The 19,463-nt window shown below is 42.8% G+C and overlaps 1 protein-coding gene across 1 annotated transcript in view; it reads right to left on the reverse strand.

Annotated features, from left to right (window-relative positions):
* Positions 1-19,463, reverse strand: part of ARPP21 (cAMP regulated phosphoprotein 21) — a 118,296-nt gene that overhangs the window by 59,379 nt on the left and 39,454 nt on the right. The window contains exons 14-17 of the mRNA XM_082637802.1: positions 10,812-11,045; positions 3,368-3,549; positions 2,258-2,362; positions 1,060-1,320 (exon numbers count right to left, since the gene is read on the reverse strand). Of these exons, the coding sequence (XP_082493928.1) occupies positions 1,060-1,320; positions 2,258-2,362; positions 3,368-3,549; positions 10,812-11,045 (782 nt within the window). The remainder of the gene's footprint in view (positions 1-1,059; positions 1,321-2,257; positions 2,363-3,367; positions 3,550-10,811; positions 11,046-19,463) is intronic.

Genomic DNA, 19,463 nt, shown 5'->3' on the forward strand with positions numbered 1-19,463 from the left:
AATTAATATATCAATAAGGCCCTTTCTCCTGTAACTTGAACTTATTTTTAACATCACCTTAAACCCTACCAGCAACACTACTACATTACAGAGAAAGCAACTAAAGATGGACTATTAATTATCACTCAAAATAAAATGAACAACTGGGTGAAAATCATTTCATGGTGGAGGATTTTGCATGGCTGGAAAAGAAAATAATTTATTCAAGATGTTAAGGCAGTGCCACACCACAAGTGATACGAAGGTGACGCTGTACTTTAAACAGCTCATCCAATGCAATATTTCATAATTAGGATGGAATTTGCTTGGGATATGCGTGCCTTGAAAATGGACCAGAAAACGCTTCTGTGCATTTTACATCTTGACAGTAATCACTTGCAATATTCTGCAAGGGATACCCAGCAGAGCCCCAGAGATGTTTGGTGGTGAAGAGTAACACATCATCAGTCTTTGAGAAGACAGTAAAAATCAGTGATCTGTGGTGTCTTACATGCTCAAGTCAATTAAATATGATTAATGGCTACCTGTGAGCATGTGCAGGAGCCCCGCTCCCCAGGGGAGTGGAGAGGACAGTGGATGGGGCTTAGCTTCCTCCTTTATATTCAGAGAGGAGCCCCAGAAAAGCTCCAGGAAATGCTTATGAATGGATAAGAAAGGAAACAACACATTTCCAGAGCAGCAGCAAGAGAGATGAAAGTCCCCCAGGAGCTGGCCTTCCCCTTCCTTCCCCGAGGCTTTCCCTCCCTGGGCAATCACCCCAGTGAGCTGACATCCTGCTGGAGGGCAATGCTCTCCCATTGCCTCTGCACCAGCAGTCTGGAAAATGGGCCACTTCCCCTGGTACCAGGGACACGGGTCTGTGTCATTAAACTTACTTTATGAGCCCCCAAGACTTCACACAACTGATGATTGTGACAGACCGGGTCCTGTAGGCTGGGAATATCAGTATGGACCAGAAGAGCGAGATGAGTTGAGCTGGTGATGTTCTACATGGAAACAGAGGTCAAGATGCACCAGCAACCAGCTCTGGGTCACAGGTGTGAGAAAAAGCACACTTACCTGTGTGGGTGGAGGCTGTTGCACAAATCCCTGGGGCGAGGGAGGGGGCTGGAGGACTTGCTGGGAGATGGGAGGGCCAGAGCCCGAGAAGCTCCCCGTTGGGAGCTGCTGGCCTGTGGAGGCGATGACGTAGCTTGGCTGCTGGGTGGGCTGCGGCAGGAGGGACGGTGTGTAGACAGGGCCGGCTGGGGGCTCGGGAGTCTCTCCCGAGGACTGCCGGCTCAAGTTCATCTGGCCAAACTGCGTGGTCACATCCTCTCTCTGCAAGTCATGGAGAGAAACCTGGGCGTCAGCAAGAGTGGCTGCGGAATGGGAGCGGCAGACATAGGACACAGGCTTGTCCTTATGGGAGACGGAGGGAGAACAATTTGGAAAAAATAAACAAAAGGAATTCTCTGTTCAGAACACCAAAAGAACATAACAAGAGAAGACAGATTTTAATTATCTTGAGGATTAGAGATGGCAAACAGTTTGACCCGTATCTCCCTCTTTCAGTGGAAACAAATTATTATTGTGTTCACTGAGGGCTTGGGATCCTCAGGATGGCACTGAGACAAGAAGGATTTGGGGCTCTGTCCTGGAGGGTCATCTGGTCTACCAGCAGTAACCATAGGCTCTGCCTTCTGGAGGACGCAGAAGGACTTGTGTTGCCCATGGCTGCCACAAAAATCGAGCCAGAAGTGGTGTCATCAGTGTCATGGTTTCATTTGCATGTTAAGGAGTATGTAGTCACTGGCCTGGCCTGATGATCAGGGACAATGCTCACTCTTGTTGTCCAAAAGGACCTAGTACATTGAGGAGAAATGAGAGGCTGTTGGAGGACTGGGATTCTAGGGGAACACCTGTATCAGGAGCACAGGGTGATGTCGGTTACCATCTGGATATTGACTTTGAAGATATTTCCCAACCCTCACACCAAGTTCATGTGTCTCTCTGTTCCTGACATGTAACTCTGAGGACATTCAATTCCCGCTTAGCTCGCAAACTCTTAAAAGGGTACCACTGCAGAGGCACTAAACATGGGACAGATGACAGAAAGGAAAGCATTATTTTGGAGAATGAGGCATTCACACACCACCTCCCCCCTTACAGTCAGCCCAGGGCACCCACCCAGCGTCAGCCTGCCCTGCACAAGAAAGTAGTAAAACCAGTGAATGTGCTCTCCCAGGTGAAAAGTCATCCCCACATGATACAGTACCATGGGGAACTGCGGCGTCGGAGACACGGGCAGGAGATGCTGGGAAGGAAAAGACACAGCTGGGTATTGCACTGACTGGGAGGAAGGCTGCAGCCCCTGGACAGACTGGAGGAAAGAAAAAGCTGGTCAGGTAACAGGGAAGTACTGGGGGTTGAAATCCCACCGGAAGGCAATCGCATCTGAAGCACACCACCGTCCCCCTCATACGTCCTCCTGGTTCAGTGCACTTGAGACAGGGGCACCAGCCACCAACAGGAAGCCAAAGCAGGCAGACCAGCACCAGCCAGCCTTGAGGGAGGCTTGCTGCTCAGATATGAAGTCCTGTGTGTGAAACTTTTGAAAATTGTAAAGCACTATAGAACTTAAAGAATCTTTCATTCAATTAAAAAAAAAGAAGTTATTGTGATACTTTTCATGTTGTTGTTGGTGGTCAGATCCCTGGGTCTAAAAATATAGTCCAAGTACTAAAAAGTAAGAAAAAACAAACAAAAAAAATGAGGTTCAGGGGACTTCCCTGGCCGTCCAGTGGTTAAGACTCTGTGCTTCCACTGCAGGCCCAGGAGCCAAAAATCCCTGCATGCCGCCCACTGTGGCCAAAAAAAAAGAGGTTCACCCTGGCAACCTGCCTGGAACACTTCAGGTTTCTGAACATTTCCATGTGTTGCCCTAGAAAAGGAGGACAGCCCTATGTCTCTCCAAGGGACAAATGAGCAGCCAGGCCACCTGATCTGCATTAGGAATGGGTGAGCAAGGTGACACAATGTCCTGGATGGGCTTGAGTTCAGTCCCCAAGACAGTACAGACTCCTTGACACATAAAAGCAGCATCTAGATCTAAGACAAGACTTGTCATTCATTTCCCCAAGTACCATGCCTCACCATGCAAGTCACTGGACGGGGCCCTCATCTCTACCTAAGCTTAAGGATCCAGCTGAAGTCCTGTCAACCTGCAACCAAGGGCTGTAGGCTGCCAGGTTTTATTATGGAGTTGAGTGGATGGGGCTGGCACCCATGGAAAATATCGCCTCCTCCTGATGCACCACATTGCTGAGGCTGGTGCAGTCTGCATCTCCGAGCACTTCCCCCTCCCTGCCTTCCCACCAGCTCTTACCTGAGTGACCAGTGGGCTTGCCATTTGCGTCTGGGGTGGCTGGGCCTGCTGCTGGGGCCGCGGGGAGGGCTGCTGCTGGGGCTGCTGCTGGGGCTGCGCCACCATCGCGCTTCGCAGGGGCTGCTGGCTGGTGGGGGGGTTGTATATGGCGGGGGTTCCATCGGGATTCACGAAGGGCTGGCCTGCAGTGGAATCGCACCTTGGTCAAGGTAAACTTCTCAAGCTCTCCTTTGGCACAAAGAACCACTCTGACAGATACTCAAAAATGGAACCTAAAGCAATGGGGCAGGGGAAGTCCAGGACACTGGAGCCTTTGCCAGTGTGAAGACTTGACTGTTTATGACCCATCAGGCTGAGCGAGGTAACAGCGTAAGCCCACAGCAATTTAAAGAAGCCGCAAATGAATCCATCACCTTCAAGGCAATTTGCCAAAGCTAAGTGCATCTGTATAGTGGCACCCAGTGCAGAAGGCCTGTGGAGAAGCAATCTTCACCAAGTCCTGTGTCTTGCTGCCCTGAACCTCACAGCTACCAGCGAGATAACTTACACTGAGATATAAGGGCTGCTTTCCGTTTATACGGCTCTGGCGACATTCAGTTACACATTATTTACCAATATATTTGTTTTGCTTCCACTGGGCTGGTCACCCACTTAGAATCATTATCAGTTCCACAAATATATATACAACCAGGATATACCACATGCATTCACTCGCTTCTCTAAATAGACGCAAGCAGGAGTACACAGGGGAGGGGACAGAGATTCTGAAGGTGAATGCATAATAAACCCATCACAGAATCATCTTGTCATGGCAGAGCAAATATACATTATTTTGCCTTCTGAGATAATGGCTTGGTTCACTGTTATTGTTCCTACTATTTGAGGAGTATTTTATGGTTTACAAAACAATATCACTGGAACCTCACTGGGCCTCTGAGGAAGGTAGGTATCATCTCCCTATGTTTCAGAAGAGGAAATGAAGGCCCACCAGGAAGATTACAGGAACAAGGGCAGCAAATGAAAGAGAGAGAAAGGAGGTAAGGGAGAGAAGAAATGGATTTCCAATATGGAAGGCGCAGCGACAGGCACCTTACATCCATGGTCTTCTCTTCCAAGAGCCCCACAGGTGTGCAATCTCATTCCACTTTAGAGACAAGACAATCAAAGTTTGGAGGGCCCAGAAATACACAAAGCAGTCAGTGAGACACCCAGGAAATGGCCCTGGTCCATTCACCTCCCATCATACCACACAACTTAAGTGAATTATCCAAGTTTGCTTAATGAGTACATGGTACAATGAGGTACCATGAAAAAAATCCAATTGTAACTGAAAACTATTCATCAACACATGAGAAGTTAGGAGAGGTGGGAGCCATGTTTCAAGGTGGAATCACCCCCAGTAAATAAAGAAGAATCAGAATATGGGGGAAAAGATGGGCAAAGTGCTTACAGCGAAAGAGCAGTGGACTTGATTGCAGCTCAGTTAGGAACTGACATGAAAGCTTTAGCATTCCCCAAATTTTCAGTACCCTCCCAAATATTTATATACATATGTATGTGTGTATGTATACAACAAGTAACCTTACATGCTGCATATTCATGAACATACCTGCCAGAACCACAGGAGTTCTAACAACAGTTTCATAACCAATCACAACACGATGTGATGGAAAAGCAAATGTGACAGAATTTTAGTCAGAGAACAATGACTAAATTTAGAGGTTTTTGTTTTTTTTTTAAATGTTCTTCATAAGCACTTGTTTTCCTATCACTGTTACCTAATTTTAGCTATATTTTATTGTTTTAAATTATTGTTCTTTTTTCCAAAATAACTCTTCTGAATTTAAAATCTGCAACCCATTTTTTTTTTCCCTGCAAAACCCAGCAATTTGGGAAAGGATGAAAAAACAGGTCAATTTACAAAAATCTAGTAGCCCATTTGGGGTTCTAATCCTTACTTGTCTCCTCCTTTTTTGTATCTTAATAGGGAAGAGGAAAATTTTAGGTACCTAACATTTAAAAAAAATTGTCACAGCAACTTCACACAAAATCATTTCAAAGCCAACCTCACTCTAAGCTCTCTCACACACACACACACACACACGGATGGAAAACTAAGAAGAAAACGCTCTTTACTATGTCCGTGACTTTTGATTTACCCCAGTGAGAATTAAGGAAGTGTGAAAAACTGACCATATTTAGGGTGAAAATATAACAGCAAAATATTCAGATGCCATTTTCAATAAATTTTAGATCCTCTGTTTAAAATATTATTATTGTGCTATGGACCAGAAGAAAGAAATATTTCTAAATAACCGCATGTGAAAAGTACTAAGAAATCACTTGGGTAGAGAGAGATGGCAGGTTCTTCTAGAAAGAGAAGGTAGTATAAAAGGTTGATTCTTATGCTCACCAAGGAATGGTGGAGAGAACTGAGGAAAATGAAAGAAGTCAGATGGATGCCAGGGAAGAGACCAAAAACAATTTTCTAAGAAGGCCGGGATGACTGACTATTGGTTTTCAAGTCGGGCTACGGTGGCTTCTCGGTATTCTACCTTGTTTACCAATCCAGATGCAATTACGACTGAATCCAGGCAATTAGTTTGAATGACAGTGGCTGAAAATCAAAAGAGAAAGACTCACTGGCTCTAGGACTATTCCGCTTAGCAGAGGTTTTCATGTCAGAACTGCCGAAGCGTGTCCAGCAGGCCTTGGAATGGGTGTTAGCAGGTAAAGAGAGTGTAGTGACAGAGGTAAGCCAGTGTGGCGAGCTGAGCCAGGGCAGAGAAAAGGATTGAATGCAGAGCGTCCGTCGCCCTCAAATACCTAACTTTAGGTGAAAAACGTCTCCACTACTCACATCAATGTGTGTAATGTGCAGCAGACATTATGTTACTAATATATAATGATCGAGCCCCTGCATGGTGACTAAAGCTTTGTTATCCATTCCAGGGATGCAAAACAAAAACGAGAAACTAAGTAGGACTCCTCCTCACAAAGAGCTTACCAATGTGCTGGTAATAAGGAAATGAATCCAAGGGCAGTTCACACGAGAAGCAAAGTAATCATATGCTCTTGGTTTCCAATACCAAAGCACTGCTACCATGTACCCGGCAGAAGGGTATTATTTAAAAAGAAAGGGAGGGGATGATGGGAAAAATATTTTCCTTTCCTAGTCCTTAGAAGGTGAGCAATCAAATGATTAAGGAGCTGATGATTATGGATAAGCAAAGACTGATTCAGGACTTGCAAAGATACGTTTCTAGACAGCACACAAAAACTTCATGGTGCATTTAATCGAAAGGTGGAAGCAGTTTGGATAAATCGATTCTAGAAGTCTTGTGAAAAACAAAAACAGCATAGTGTTATGGAAGCCCATCAGGAGCATCTGAAAGAGACCAGACCTCAAAGGTGGCTCAAAGTCAAGTCCCTGCAGATGGCGTGTTCTTCCATCTCATGCTCCTGGACTCCTGCCAGATGAAAGCAAAGCAAAATGGCAAAACAACACACACGGCACTAATGAGGACTTGAGGGATGCCAACACCTGTTGACATCTCTGGATAGCACTGAGTTGGAAGAAAATAGCCAAAGATGAGCTTTCAGCTAGAAATTTCCAAAAGGAGGCTGAGTCCAAGACGGTTGGAAGAAGATCATTCTCAAGAGTCAAACCCAGGCTTGCCTGGCAAGGATGAAGATGTGGTCCAGGGATAACTTTGAGAAAGAGCCTTTGACTCCCTCATCCAGATGCCTGCAAAGCAAAGAAACAACAGCCAACGCAGGTTCGGAGTTAGAAATGGGCCAAATGGGAGCTGAGTCTAAAGCCAGAAGAAATAAAAAGTCCTGGTTGTATCTGGGGAACCACAAGAATGTATGTGGGTGGGTGGGTTTCAGCTGCCAAATATTCAGTTCCTAGTAAGAGCCCGGTCAATTGTGCTGACAAAGGAAGTTTCATTTTTGTTTCATTTAATAGACAAATGACTGGCAGGCACCTTAGTATTTAAAATCATTGCTTGTCTTATTATTGCTTAAGACATATTTTATCAATCATCGTTTTACACATGAGGGACATTCTCAAATATATGACATTGGATGAAAAACTGCTCTATTATCCACATTAGCATATATGATGAATAGTAGATATTGTTTCAAAAATATGTAGGGCTTTCCTGGTGGCCCAGTGGTTGAGAGTCCACCTGCTGATGCAGGAGATACGGGTTCGTGCCCTGGTCCGGGAAGATCCCACATGCCGTGGAGCAGCTGGGCCCGTGAGCCATGGCTGCTGAGCCTGTGCGTCCGGAGCCTGTGCTCCGCAGCGGGAGAGGCCACAACAGTGAGAGGCCCGCGTACCGAAAGAAAAGAACAAAACAAAAAACAAAACAAAACAAAACAAAATATATGTATATATATATGTAATTGTTGAGGACCTTTGTTATCCACTCTAGGGAGGCCAAAAATATAACCAAGTATGGTTCCTCCCCACAAGCTCATGAATGTGCTGGTAACAGGGAAATGGATCCAAGGGCAATTCACATAAGAAGCAAAGTAGTCATATGCTCTGGGTTGCTTATACGAAAGTGTTCCTACCACATATTTGGCAGAGGGTATTTAGGAAAAGGTAAGAGGTGTGGATTCTAGGGGGACACAGCAATGCCAGAGAAAGATGAGTTCCAGCCCAAAGGAGACAAATTTCCAGTTTCAGTAGTAGAGTCAAATAAGTGATCAGATAGCCTGATAGACAGACATGCACACGACTCACCACAGATACACATATACACACATATATATGATACGTGATAGATGTATACGTACATTCATATATATATATATATATATATATATATATATGTGGTTTTTTTGGTCATGCCACATGACTTGCAGGATCTTAGATCCCTGACAAGGGATTGAACCTGGAGCCACGGCAGTGAAAGCCTTAAGTCCTAACCACTGGACCACCAGGGAACTCCTGTTCATTTTTAAAAAATATTAATTAATTAATTAATTTATGGCTGCATTGGGTCTTTGTTGCTGCCTGCAGGCTTTCTCTGGTTGCAGTGAGCGGGGGCTACTCTTCGTTGCAGTGCGTGGGCTTCTTATTGTGGTGGCTTCTCCTACTGCGGTGCACGGGCTCTATGCACGCGGGTTTCTGTACTTGTGGCGCACGGGCTTAGTTGCTCCTCGGCATGTGGGATCTTCCTGGACCAGGGATTGAACCCGTGTCCCCTGCATTGGCAGGCGGATTCTTAACCACTGCGTCACCAGGGAAGTCCCCCCACGCATATTTTTAATTGACAAAAATAAACACATTCTGGGAAAAAAGAAACATCACAATTCACCTTACATCCCACCACTCAATCACAGAATAGAACAGTACATCTTCCTCCTGGTCGAGGGATAGTTTCATGTCTAGCATTTGTCAGATCAGAGATGTGTGTAGGGAAACTCTGTTGTTCAACAGTATTACTGGATCCTTTTCTTTAGTTAGGATCCTTTTGCCAAGGATAAATTTTAATAACAGCTCCAAATTACTCATTCCAATTTGTAATTGGGACTTGGCACCAAGAGCACATTCTTTCCTTTTCTATAAACAAGATTATAGATGATAATATACACATACACACGCACATCCACGCTATCATTACAAATCATATTCCTGTGCTGTACCCTAAAAAATACTCTTTTGAGCTTTCCCAAAATACTCTGCAATTTGGTTAAAACATACCACTCAAAACTATGCTTAGTGGCTACTCTTGTCTACAAACCTTCCATCTCAATTAAAAGTGAAAGAATTAAAGCTGACAGAGTCAGATCATACTTTGATCTGTGCCCAGAGTAATGAATATGATGCTGGTTTTCCTTTCATTTCCTTTATAGTGCTTACACTGATCCAGATATCTAATATTCTCCTTAGAAGTATCTAATCTGAAAGCTTTCAAATGGTTTTCAATAAAATGATTATGCCTCCTTTTCCCTCAAACTTATGGCATTTTCAAAATGTCTCAATCAAACACCATTCCTTAAGAATGTGCCATATGTTTTCATGAAAATGTGGCAATTATTCAAGTAACTGTTTTACTGTCATGCTCATGCTTCTCTGAATTTCCTAATTATTAGCAGCACTAGACATGTGAGAAGATTGAGCCAGATCACTTTTATGAGATTCTCATCCAGCGTTGCATTTTTAAGTAATCTAAACCAAACCTCAGATATATTTTGAGAAAATTCTTTTTTTTTTTTCAATCTCTTTCAATGGTTTCTAGAGAAGTGACTTGTCAAATCAAGCCTTCTAACCCAGGGTTTACCAGCCCTGGCACGACTAACATATTGGGCTGGATAATCTTCCTGTGTCAGGGGCTGTTTTGTGCATTATAAGATGTTTAGTAGCATCTCTGGTCTCTACCTTCTTAGATGCCAGTAGCAGCCCCTCCTCCCTAGGTCATGATAATCAAAATATCTGCAGATATTGCCAAATGGCCTTGGAGGCGTGGAAAAATTGCCTCTGGTTGAGAAGTTTCCCCCATGAAGCAGGTGTTCATCAGTCTATTTGCCCAAAGCTCTGGGTCCTCTGAAATTAGTGTGGAAGTTAACTGACCACAAGAGAAATTTAAAAAGTAAAAAACATAAGATGTACAAACTGTTAGGTATAAAACAAACCACAAGGATATACTGTACAACACGGGGAATATAGCCAATATTTTACAATAAGTATAAATGGAGCATAACCTTTAAAAATTGTGAATCACCATATTGTACACCTGTAACTTATATAATATTGTAAAACTATACCTCAGTTTAAAAAAAGTAAAAAAATGGCCATTCATCATGAAAGAAACAATAGTCATGAAGCTACCAATTTTCCAAACCCCACCAAAACCAGTCTAATCCTAAAATCCCTAAAATACATAAGAACTTGCCCTCTGTATTCTCTTGCCACTGCTGTTCCTTATTCCCCAGTGGGAGTTGCAGGGAGTTCTAAGGTGGGAAGTCAATTTCTGTAGTGAAGAATCTGCTATGTGCTCCAATCGAGATCTCAAGTTCCTGAAATATCTTGGATGCAAAAATACTTTTGACACAACAACAAGCTAACCATGGATTTGGTCTGAGAAACATCAATTTTCAATTAGTACATCCCAATTCATCACTCTGTGGTTTCTGATCTTAGCTCCTGGGAATACGTGAGAGACACCGTGCTCAAGGAAGAGAGGACAGAGAGAAAAGTGGATATTTCTGGGAAGTATCTGTATTTTGACTTACATACCAATATTGATAGCGATACAGAGATATAGATTCCAGCTCTCTATAGATCTGCTCTTCCTAAATCAAGACCCTACACAACAATCCATGCACCAGGAATTTTCAGAACACTTGCTAGCAAATTTATAAGCTCACACACAAGAATAAACCTCTGATATTAATGTCTCAGCCAAAGCAGAGGTAATGAACGAACCTGTATGTGGGTTAAGAAGGATGCTTCCGGGTGGGATGCCTGTGGCAGCTTCGAGTGGAAGGAGGATGTAGCTGGTGCTGCTGTGAGCGACCTGGCCTCCCATCCCATTCTCTGGGTAGGTCACGCAGCCGGGAGAAGTGGCTGCCACGCCCGAGACCAGTGGTGTGCTCTGGAGAGGTGGATGGGTACGCGACAGCGATCCTGACGAGCCTGCACTGCTGGAGGACTCAGAACCTACCGGAGAGACACAAATCAACAAATCATTCCACATGGAGGAGAGGAGAGAAACCACTACTTAGTGTAAAGAATCCATCACTAAAGAATTTGAGGTGAGCACTGCAGCATGAGATTAACTAATGCCCCTCCCACATTTGATTGAAATATTTGCTGCATATTTTTCAGATGTGTCAGATTCCTAGGAAAAGAGAGATTAAGAATGAGCTCTCTCTTTCCGGCTTCTCACATGCCACTAGGGTGATGAATTGGTAAATGGTTCCATAAAGCTGGGAACTCAGGGCCTGAAAACTCCCATCTCCCTGAGAAACTAATGAAGTGGAAATGTCTCACTGAGCTGGAGTTACGACACTAAAATGACTGGGATGGAGGTTAAAGAGACTGCAGTTTAAGGAGGAGTCTGTGGTCACGCAGATGGTTCTAAAGTACTGGTTCTCCAACATCCGTAAAGCTGCGTTTTGAAGGGTCATGGTCAGAAACGATCTTTTCCCTCAAATGTGAGTAGAAGAACTCGCTTATTCCTATTAGAAATGCTTAAGAGCTGCACTGTACCTCCCATACGCACAGAAGTCTTGTTAATATGACCAAGAGGTGAACCAAGGAGGGCTTGGCTGTCATGATATTGACTGAGCATCCTTCACATGACACAGAAGAGTAGAATCATGGGGAGATTTGTGGACTGTAGATTTCTCAAATATGTAAGTAACTGGGTCAGTGTGCAGAAGCTCCCAAGATGGAATCCAGCCCTAATCATCTCCCTTTCCCTCCAGTGTGGACAAGAAAAGCTATAGCCCACGTCCATTAGGCACCAGCCACTCTTCACTACAACCAGAGCCAAGCAGCTCCAGCACCCTCACCCTTTACTGTGGCTGTTCTGGGGTCTGAATATTAACCAGAGCCTCAGAGAGAAAATGCACTGAGCAAAATTTCTGTATCTGTGAATTCAAACTAACAGATGGATTGAGTGATATCATAGGTTGCAAGAATGGAGTATAAGAAACTTTAAAAACTATTAGCCCACATTATTGATTTATGTCATTAAAAATGCATTATTCGGGCTTCCCTGGTGGCGCAGTGGTTGGGAGTCCGCCTGCCGGTGCAGGGGACGCGGGTTCGTGCCCCGGTCTGGGGGGGATCCCACGTGCCGCGGAGCGGCTGGGCCCGTGAGCCACGGCTGCTGGGCCTGCGCGTCTGGAGCCTGTGCTCCGCGACGGGAGAGGCCGCAACGGTGAGAGGCCCGTGTACCACAAAAAAAAAAAAGCATTATTCTGTGTCATTAAAGGTTAACACATATAAGGAATAGTTAAGATTGTTTAGAAGATTTTAAAATGTGCCCTTAAACTGAAGACCTTTTTTTTTCCTGAACACAGGTTCTTTTATTAAACCATTTTTTCAAAGTGATGTTTAGTATAATGCCTTATAAATTATCTTTCTGCAAAACATAAAGAGGAAAAATATTCTGTACAGTGGATACTGGAAAGAATGTAAGTAACAAAATAACATGTGATGAAGTTTATCTTTGAAATGATATGGCTTTTAGTTCTACTATCTGTTTTTGTTATGTTCCTTCTAAAATTCTCAGCATTTTTAATAATAAAAAGTGTGGCTGACATATGAATTTCAACTCTACAGCCCTAACTTATTCCAGTACTAATAAGTGATTAAAGGAATAGTAAGTGATTTGTCATCTTTAATGAGAATATGGAGTTCTAAATTATGGTAAACTGAAGACCTTTTTGTTTTATTTTTATTGAAAAATTTTTTATTCTATATTGGAGTATAGTTGATTAACAATGTTGTGTTAGTTTCAGGTGTACAGCAAGTGATTCAGTTACACATATACATGTACCTACTCTTTTTCAAGTTCTTAAATACATGAGAGGAATACAACATGTGATTGCAGAGAAGAGGGGCCATTGGAGAGTGTGGTAATTTTTGAGAAGAAGGACAGTGATATTTACTGAGCATTTAGTACATGTGGGTACCTGATAAACACTGTAATTATAAGGACTATACTGCCTAGATAGATAGGGAAATGGAAGCACAGAAAAGGCAGCTAACTCAAGCCAGCTCATACAGGTAGACAGTGACAGAGCTGGGATGTGATCCAGGCAGACGGATCTAGATTTAACCATGACCCAACACCGACTGCCACCAGTGTTCTCGGGTGGGAATCTTCTCTGCTTTTTCCATGACTTTATTATTCAGAATGATAAAGTTTCAGATTAATTCAGGATGCTCCATCTAACTAATGCTGATGGGGTTCTGAATAATGTATGGGCAGAAAAATGAAGGATAAAAGGAAATGTGGAAATACTAAGAGTAGTTTTGAGACCACATGGCTGACACGTCTGATCCTGCAGCCACTGCCCCAGTGCAAACTGTAGCGTGCGTTTGTGGACTTGTGCCCATGATTTGATGCTACAGTCCAAGTTTGACACTTAGCAGCATCAACAACAACAGCAAGAACAGTAATAATACAATAACACTTCCTGACCCCTGACGATGAAGCTCATATACAACTGACTCAGCCCACATCCAGGCTGAGGGGTTAGACAGTAAGAAAAAGTCGGGGCTAACAAGGCATCTAGCACCATCCTGGGCACGTGTGCTGGTGGTGGAGATCGATACACAGAGACTAACGTGCGTCAACAAAATCCAAAAGATGACTTCATTTTGGCTTTTGGAAGATGGCCATTCATCACTGATTGACAATATTTCCTTCTACTGGCTGAGAAAAAGCAGCAGCTTCAACAGGAATAATGAGGAGACAAGGTAAAGATAATGGAAATGATTTGATCCCACAGGTTAAAAGAAGGGAAGAAGGAAAAGTAAATTTGGCTTAAACTCTCAACACTTGCAAAGATGGAGGCAGTCAGACCTCCCTGGAGGGATGGCTCAGCAATCACCCTGCAGCCAGGCTGGCATATAACCAGCTCTGACCAGCTTCTAAACATCCATCACATAGAATCAGGTAAAGCAGTATTCGACACGTAGCCAGCATTACTGAAATTCTTGATCAAAAATGGCGGCTACCAATGGTGATAAAAGGCACAGGATTAGAAGTGTTCACAGATTTAAAAAAATAATTAATATTTGAGAACTTTACTACTTTGGGTGCTAAGAGTGGTTTGTGCTTCCTTTTTTTAGGGACTTAGTGACAGCAATGGCAAATATTTAAATAGTATGTCTATGTGACAAACACAGTGTTAATCACGCTATACGAATTATCTAATCTACTTTTCATAGCAACCTCATTTTGCAGATGAGAGCTGATCCTCAGAGACATTAAGTAAATTTCCCAAGTGCAGTTAGCGCTTGGAGGAGTCTGAGTTCAAACCCAGGCAATGCAACTTCAGGGACCAACCTTGAAGCCTGCAGGTCATGTGTTTACCCTAAAGTCATTCCAGCAAGAACCAGGTAAGACCAGGGCCCTGACCAGGCCTATGCCAAGTTCTAGGAGATACTGCACAGAAATTCAATGCTACTCACAATGGGATGCTCAGAAATTGAAGCTGGACCCTGAGGGGCAGCTGGTGGGAGGTGTAGACCGAAGACACCAGGGTGGCTGGGTGAAAGCCACAGGTGAACCCTCAAGAGGGACATAGGAAAAGGGAAAAATGGGAAGAGACTGGAAAAGAGATCATAAGTCAAAGCAAAATGGAAATCCAGGAAAGGGATGGGGCAGAAAGGAAAGGGCAGGGAAAGATTCCCTTGGAGGACGGAATAAGCATTCACTTGCCAGGGAGGGAGCACCCTGAGTTTTGGTTCCAGTTCTTCCAGAACTAGTTGTATTTCCTTCAGGAAGTGACATCTTCTTTAGACCTCAATGTCTTCTTTTGTAAAATATAAGCCACCAGACTAAATGATGAGTAGAGGTGAGGATGATGCCCTTGAAGTTCCCCTCAGCTTAACTATACTTTAAATAGGTTTCTTTCTGATTACAGGGCCTTTACCTCCCTTTTCTTAGTGCATCTCTGCTCCTCATTAGATGCAGAGAAAGCTTTCGACAAAATTCAACACCCATTTATGATAAAAACCCTGCAGAAAGGAGGCATAGAGGGAACTTTCCTCAACATAATAAAGGACATATATGACAAACCCACAGCCAACATCGTCCTCAATGGTGAAAAACTGAAACCATTTCCACTAAGATCAGGAACAAGACAAGGTTGCTCACTCTCACCACTCTTATTCAACATAGTTTTGGAAGTTTTAGCCACAGCAATCAGAGAAGAAAAGGAAATAAAAGGAATCCAAATCGGAAAAGAAGAAGTAAAGCTGTCTCTGTTTGCAGATGACATGATACTATACATAGAGAATCCTAAAGATGCTACCAGAAAACTATTAGAGCTAATCAATGAATTTGGTAAAGTAGCGGGATACAAAATTAACGAACAGAAATCTCTGGCATTCTTATACACTAATGATGAAAAATCTGAAAGTGAAATTAGGAAAACACTCCCATTTACCATTGCAACAAAAAGAATAAAATATCTAGGAATAAACCCACCTAAGGAGACAGAAGACCTGTATGCAGAAAATTATAAGACACTGATGAAAGAAATTAAAGATGATACAAATAGATGGAGAGATATACCATGTTCTTGGATTGGAAGAATTAACATTGTGAAAATGACTCTACTACCCCAAGCAATCTACAGATTCAATGCAATCCCTATCAAACTACCACTGGCATTTTTCACAGGACTAGAACAACAAATTTCACAATTTGTACGGAAACACAAAAGACCCAAATAGCCAAAACAATCTTGAGAATGAAAAATGGAGCTGGAGGAATCAGGCTCCCTGACTTCAGACTATCCTACAAAGCTACAGTAATCAAGACAGTATGGTACTGGCACAAAAACAGAAATATAGATCAATGGAACAGGATAGAAAGACCAGAGGTAAACCCATGCACATATGGTCACCTTATCTTTTTTTTTTTTTTTTTTTTTGTGGTACGTGGGCCTCTCACTGCTGTGGCCTCTCCTGTTGTGGAGCACAGACTCCAGACGCGCAGGCTCAGCGGCCATGGCTCACGGGCCCAGCCGCTCCGCAGCATGTGGGATCTTCCTGGACTGGGGCACGAACCCGTGTCCCCTGCATTGGCAGGCGGACTCTCAACCACTGCGCCACCAGGGAAGCCCGGTCACCTTATCTTTGATAAAGGAGGCAAGGATATACAGTGGAGAAAAGACAGCCTCTTCAATAAGTGGTGCTGGGAAAACTGGACAGGTAAATGTAAATTATGAAATTAGAACACTCCCTAACTCCATACACAAAAATAAACTCAAAATGGATTAAAGACCTAAATGTAAGGCCAGATACTATCAAACTCTTAGAGGAAAACATAGGCAGAACGCTCTATGACATAAATCACAGCAAGATACTTTTTGACCCACCTCCTAGAGAAATGGAAATAAAAACAAAAATAAACAAATGGGACCTAATGAAACTTGAAAGCTTTTGCACAGCAAAGGAAACCATAAACAAGACCAAAAGACAACCCTCAGAGTGGGAGAAAATATTTGCAAATGAAGCAACTGACAAAGGATTAATCTCCAAAATTTACAAGCAGCTCATGCAGCTCAATAACAAAAAAACAAACAACCCAATCCAAAAGTGGGCAGAAGACCTAAACAGACATTTATCCAAAGAAGATATACAGATTGCCAACAAACACATGAAAGAATGCTCAACATCATTAATCATTAGAGAAATGCAAATCCAAATTACAATGAGATATCATCTCACACCGGTCAGAATGGCCATCAACAAAAAATCTATAAACAATAAATGCTGGAGAGGTTGTGGAGAAAAGGGAACACTCTTGCACTGTTGATGGGAATGTAAATTGATACAGCCACTATGGAGAACAGTATGGAGGTTCCTTAAAAAACTACAAATAGAACTACCATATGACCCAGCAATCCCACTACTGGGCATATACCCTGAGAAAACCATAATTCAAAAACAGTCATGTACTAAAATGTTTATAGCAGCCCTATTTACAATAGCCCAGAGATGGAAACAAGCTAAGTGTCCATCATCGGATGAATGGATAAAGAAGATGTGGCACATATATACAATGGAATATTACTCAGCCATAAAAAGAAACGAAATTGAGTTATTTGTAGTGAGGTGGATGGACCTAGAGTCTGTCATATAGAGTGAAGGAAGTCAGAAAGAGGACAAATACCGTATGCTAACACATATGTATGGAATCTAAGAAAAAAAATGTCATGAAGAAGCTAGGGGTAAGATGGGAATAAAGACACACACCCACTAGAAAATGGACTTGAAGATATGGGGAGGGGGAAGGGTAAGCTATGACAAAGTGAGAGAGTGGCATGGACATATATACACTACCAAATGTAAAATAGACAGCTAGTGGGAAGCAGCAGCATAGCACAGGAAGATCAGCTGGGTGCTTTGTAGATGCAAATCTTCTCCCAGCCTTTTATCAGTTTTACAACCGGGGAAGGTCTTTATTAAGGACTTGGGAGCTGTCCCTTTGAAGTGAAGTCCTTATGAAAAACGGTGCCTTTCTCTGCAAGTGTCAGCACCAATTAGCAAACACAGGTGGTCTAATCAAATTGACCAATCACCTATTTAAGGCCCTCTAGCTCACTTACAGACTCTCCTGCCTTTGTTTCAGTGGGGTTGAGTTTAGTTTCTCTCCCCTACTGCAACAGTCTTGACCTCTATTGAATTAGTTCTGGGTAAAGTCTTCCTGCCTCTTTAACTCATCAGATACAATTTTTCTTTTACAGGGACCCTGAACCATGAGTATTTTTTTCTCCTGAGTTTGAGAAAATGTTTCCAGATCCAAGTGTCAGAGTTCAGTAGAATAACCAAAAGCTTCTGAAATTACGAGGGAAAAAGAATATCCAGGATGCATTAGTGTAGTGACGAAAATAAACACAGAGAAGAGGAAGTGATGGAAAGATGAGGCATCTTGCACGGGCTCCAGAAATACCCCAGGGCACAGACCTGGAAGGTAACAACAACAAGGATACTCTTGCCTCCAGAAAACAAGATGCCAGGCCATGTAAAATGGTGAAAACAAAACGGAAGGCTATCTTACTTCTCCAGAGCAGTTGTTTCTCAAGCTTGGTTTGTAGAGAAGCCATCGTGCTTGAACAAATTCTTCTTGTGAGTCTGATGCAGCTAAAGTCGAGAAGCCCTGCTCTGGACATCAAGATGGAAGGATGCCAGTAAAACAACATGGTGTGGCCAGTGTGGAAAGAAACAGATATCACACACTTATTTCTCAACCCCACGTTCATGGCAGCACTATTTACAATAGCCAAGACATGGAAGCAACCTAAATGTCCATCGACAGATGAACGGATAAAGACGATGTGGTACACATATACGATGGTATAAGACTCAGCCATAAAAAGATTGAAATAATGCCATCTGCAGCAACATGGATGGACCTAGAGATTATCATACTAAGTGAAGTAAGTCAGAAAGAGAAAGACAAATACCATATGATATCACTTATATGTGGAATCTATAAAAACAATACAAGTGAACTTATTTACAAAACAGAAACAGACTCACAGACTTTGAAAACAAACTTATGGTTCCCAAAGAGGGAAGGGTGGGGAGGGATAAATCAGGAGGTTGGGATTAACAGATACACACTAATATATATAAAATCGATAATCAACAAGGACCTACTGTATAGCACAGGGGACTCTACTCAACACTCTGTAATAACCTATATGGGAAAAGAATCTGAAAAAGAATTCAGTTATATGTATAACTGAACCACTTTGCTGTACACCTGAAACTAACACAACATTGTAAATCAACTATACCCCAATATAAAATAAAAATTAGATTTAAAAACCCAACCAACCAAACAAACAAAAAACCCAACATGGTGTGGCCAGTGTGGAAAGAAATAGATATCACACACACTTATCTCACAACCCCATCGCCACTACCAAGAAACAGCTGGGGTCGCGGTGCAATCGCCATTCAAGTCCTCTTCCCAATGAGGATGTGATGAAATCAGCTGTCTCCACACGCCTGCACTGGACCCCTGATAGGTGACCACTGCAGTGCTCAGTGCAGGGGATACAATAAGGGAAATACAGCCCAGATCTCAAGAGGATGTGCTTGTGCATTCTGACTTCAGTTAATATGTTTTTCCCCAAATGTAGCAAAACATGTTTCCCACCTGGAAAGAGTCTCATTATTAACTATTTGAAGCTAGAATTAGAGGAGGAGAAGAATAACTTAAACGTCACAACTCCAGACTTAGTTTCTAAAAGGTCAAAAAAAGTTTGCCATTCCACTGTGAACAATAAAGTAAAAAATCAGAAACTTGTGTGGTTCTGAAGCTCCATGACAGCAAAATTGACAGCTTGGCTTCATAAAACCATCTTGGGAGATTGT

The sequence above is a fragment of the Mesoplodon mirus genome (assembly GCF_964341445.2).
Source record: "Mesoplodon mirus genome assembly, chromosome: 12".
Classification (NCBI taxonomy): domain Eukaryota; kingdom Metazoa; phylum Chordata; class Mammalia; order Artiodactyla; family Ziphiidae; genus Mesoplodon; species Mesoplodon mirus.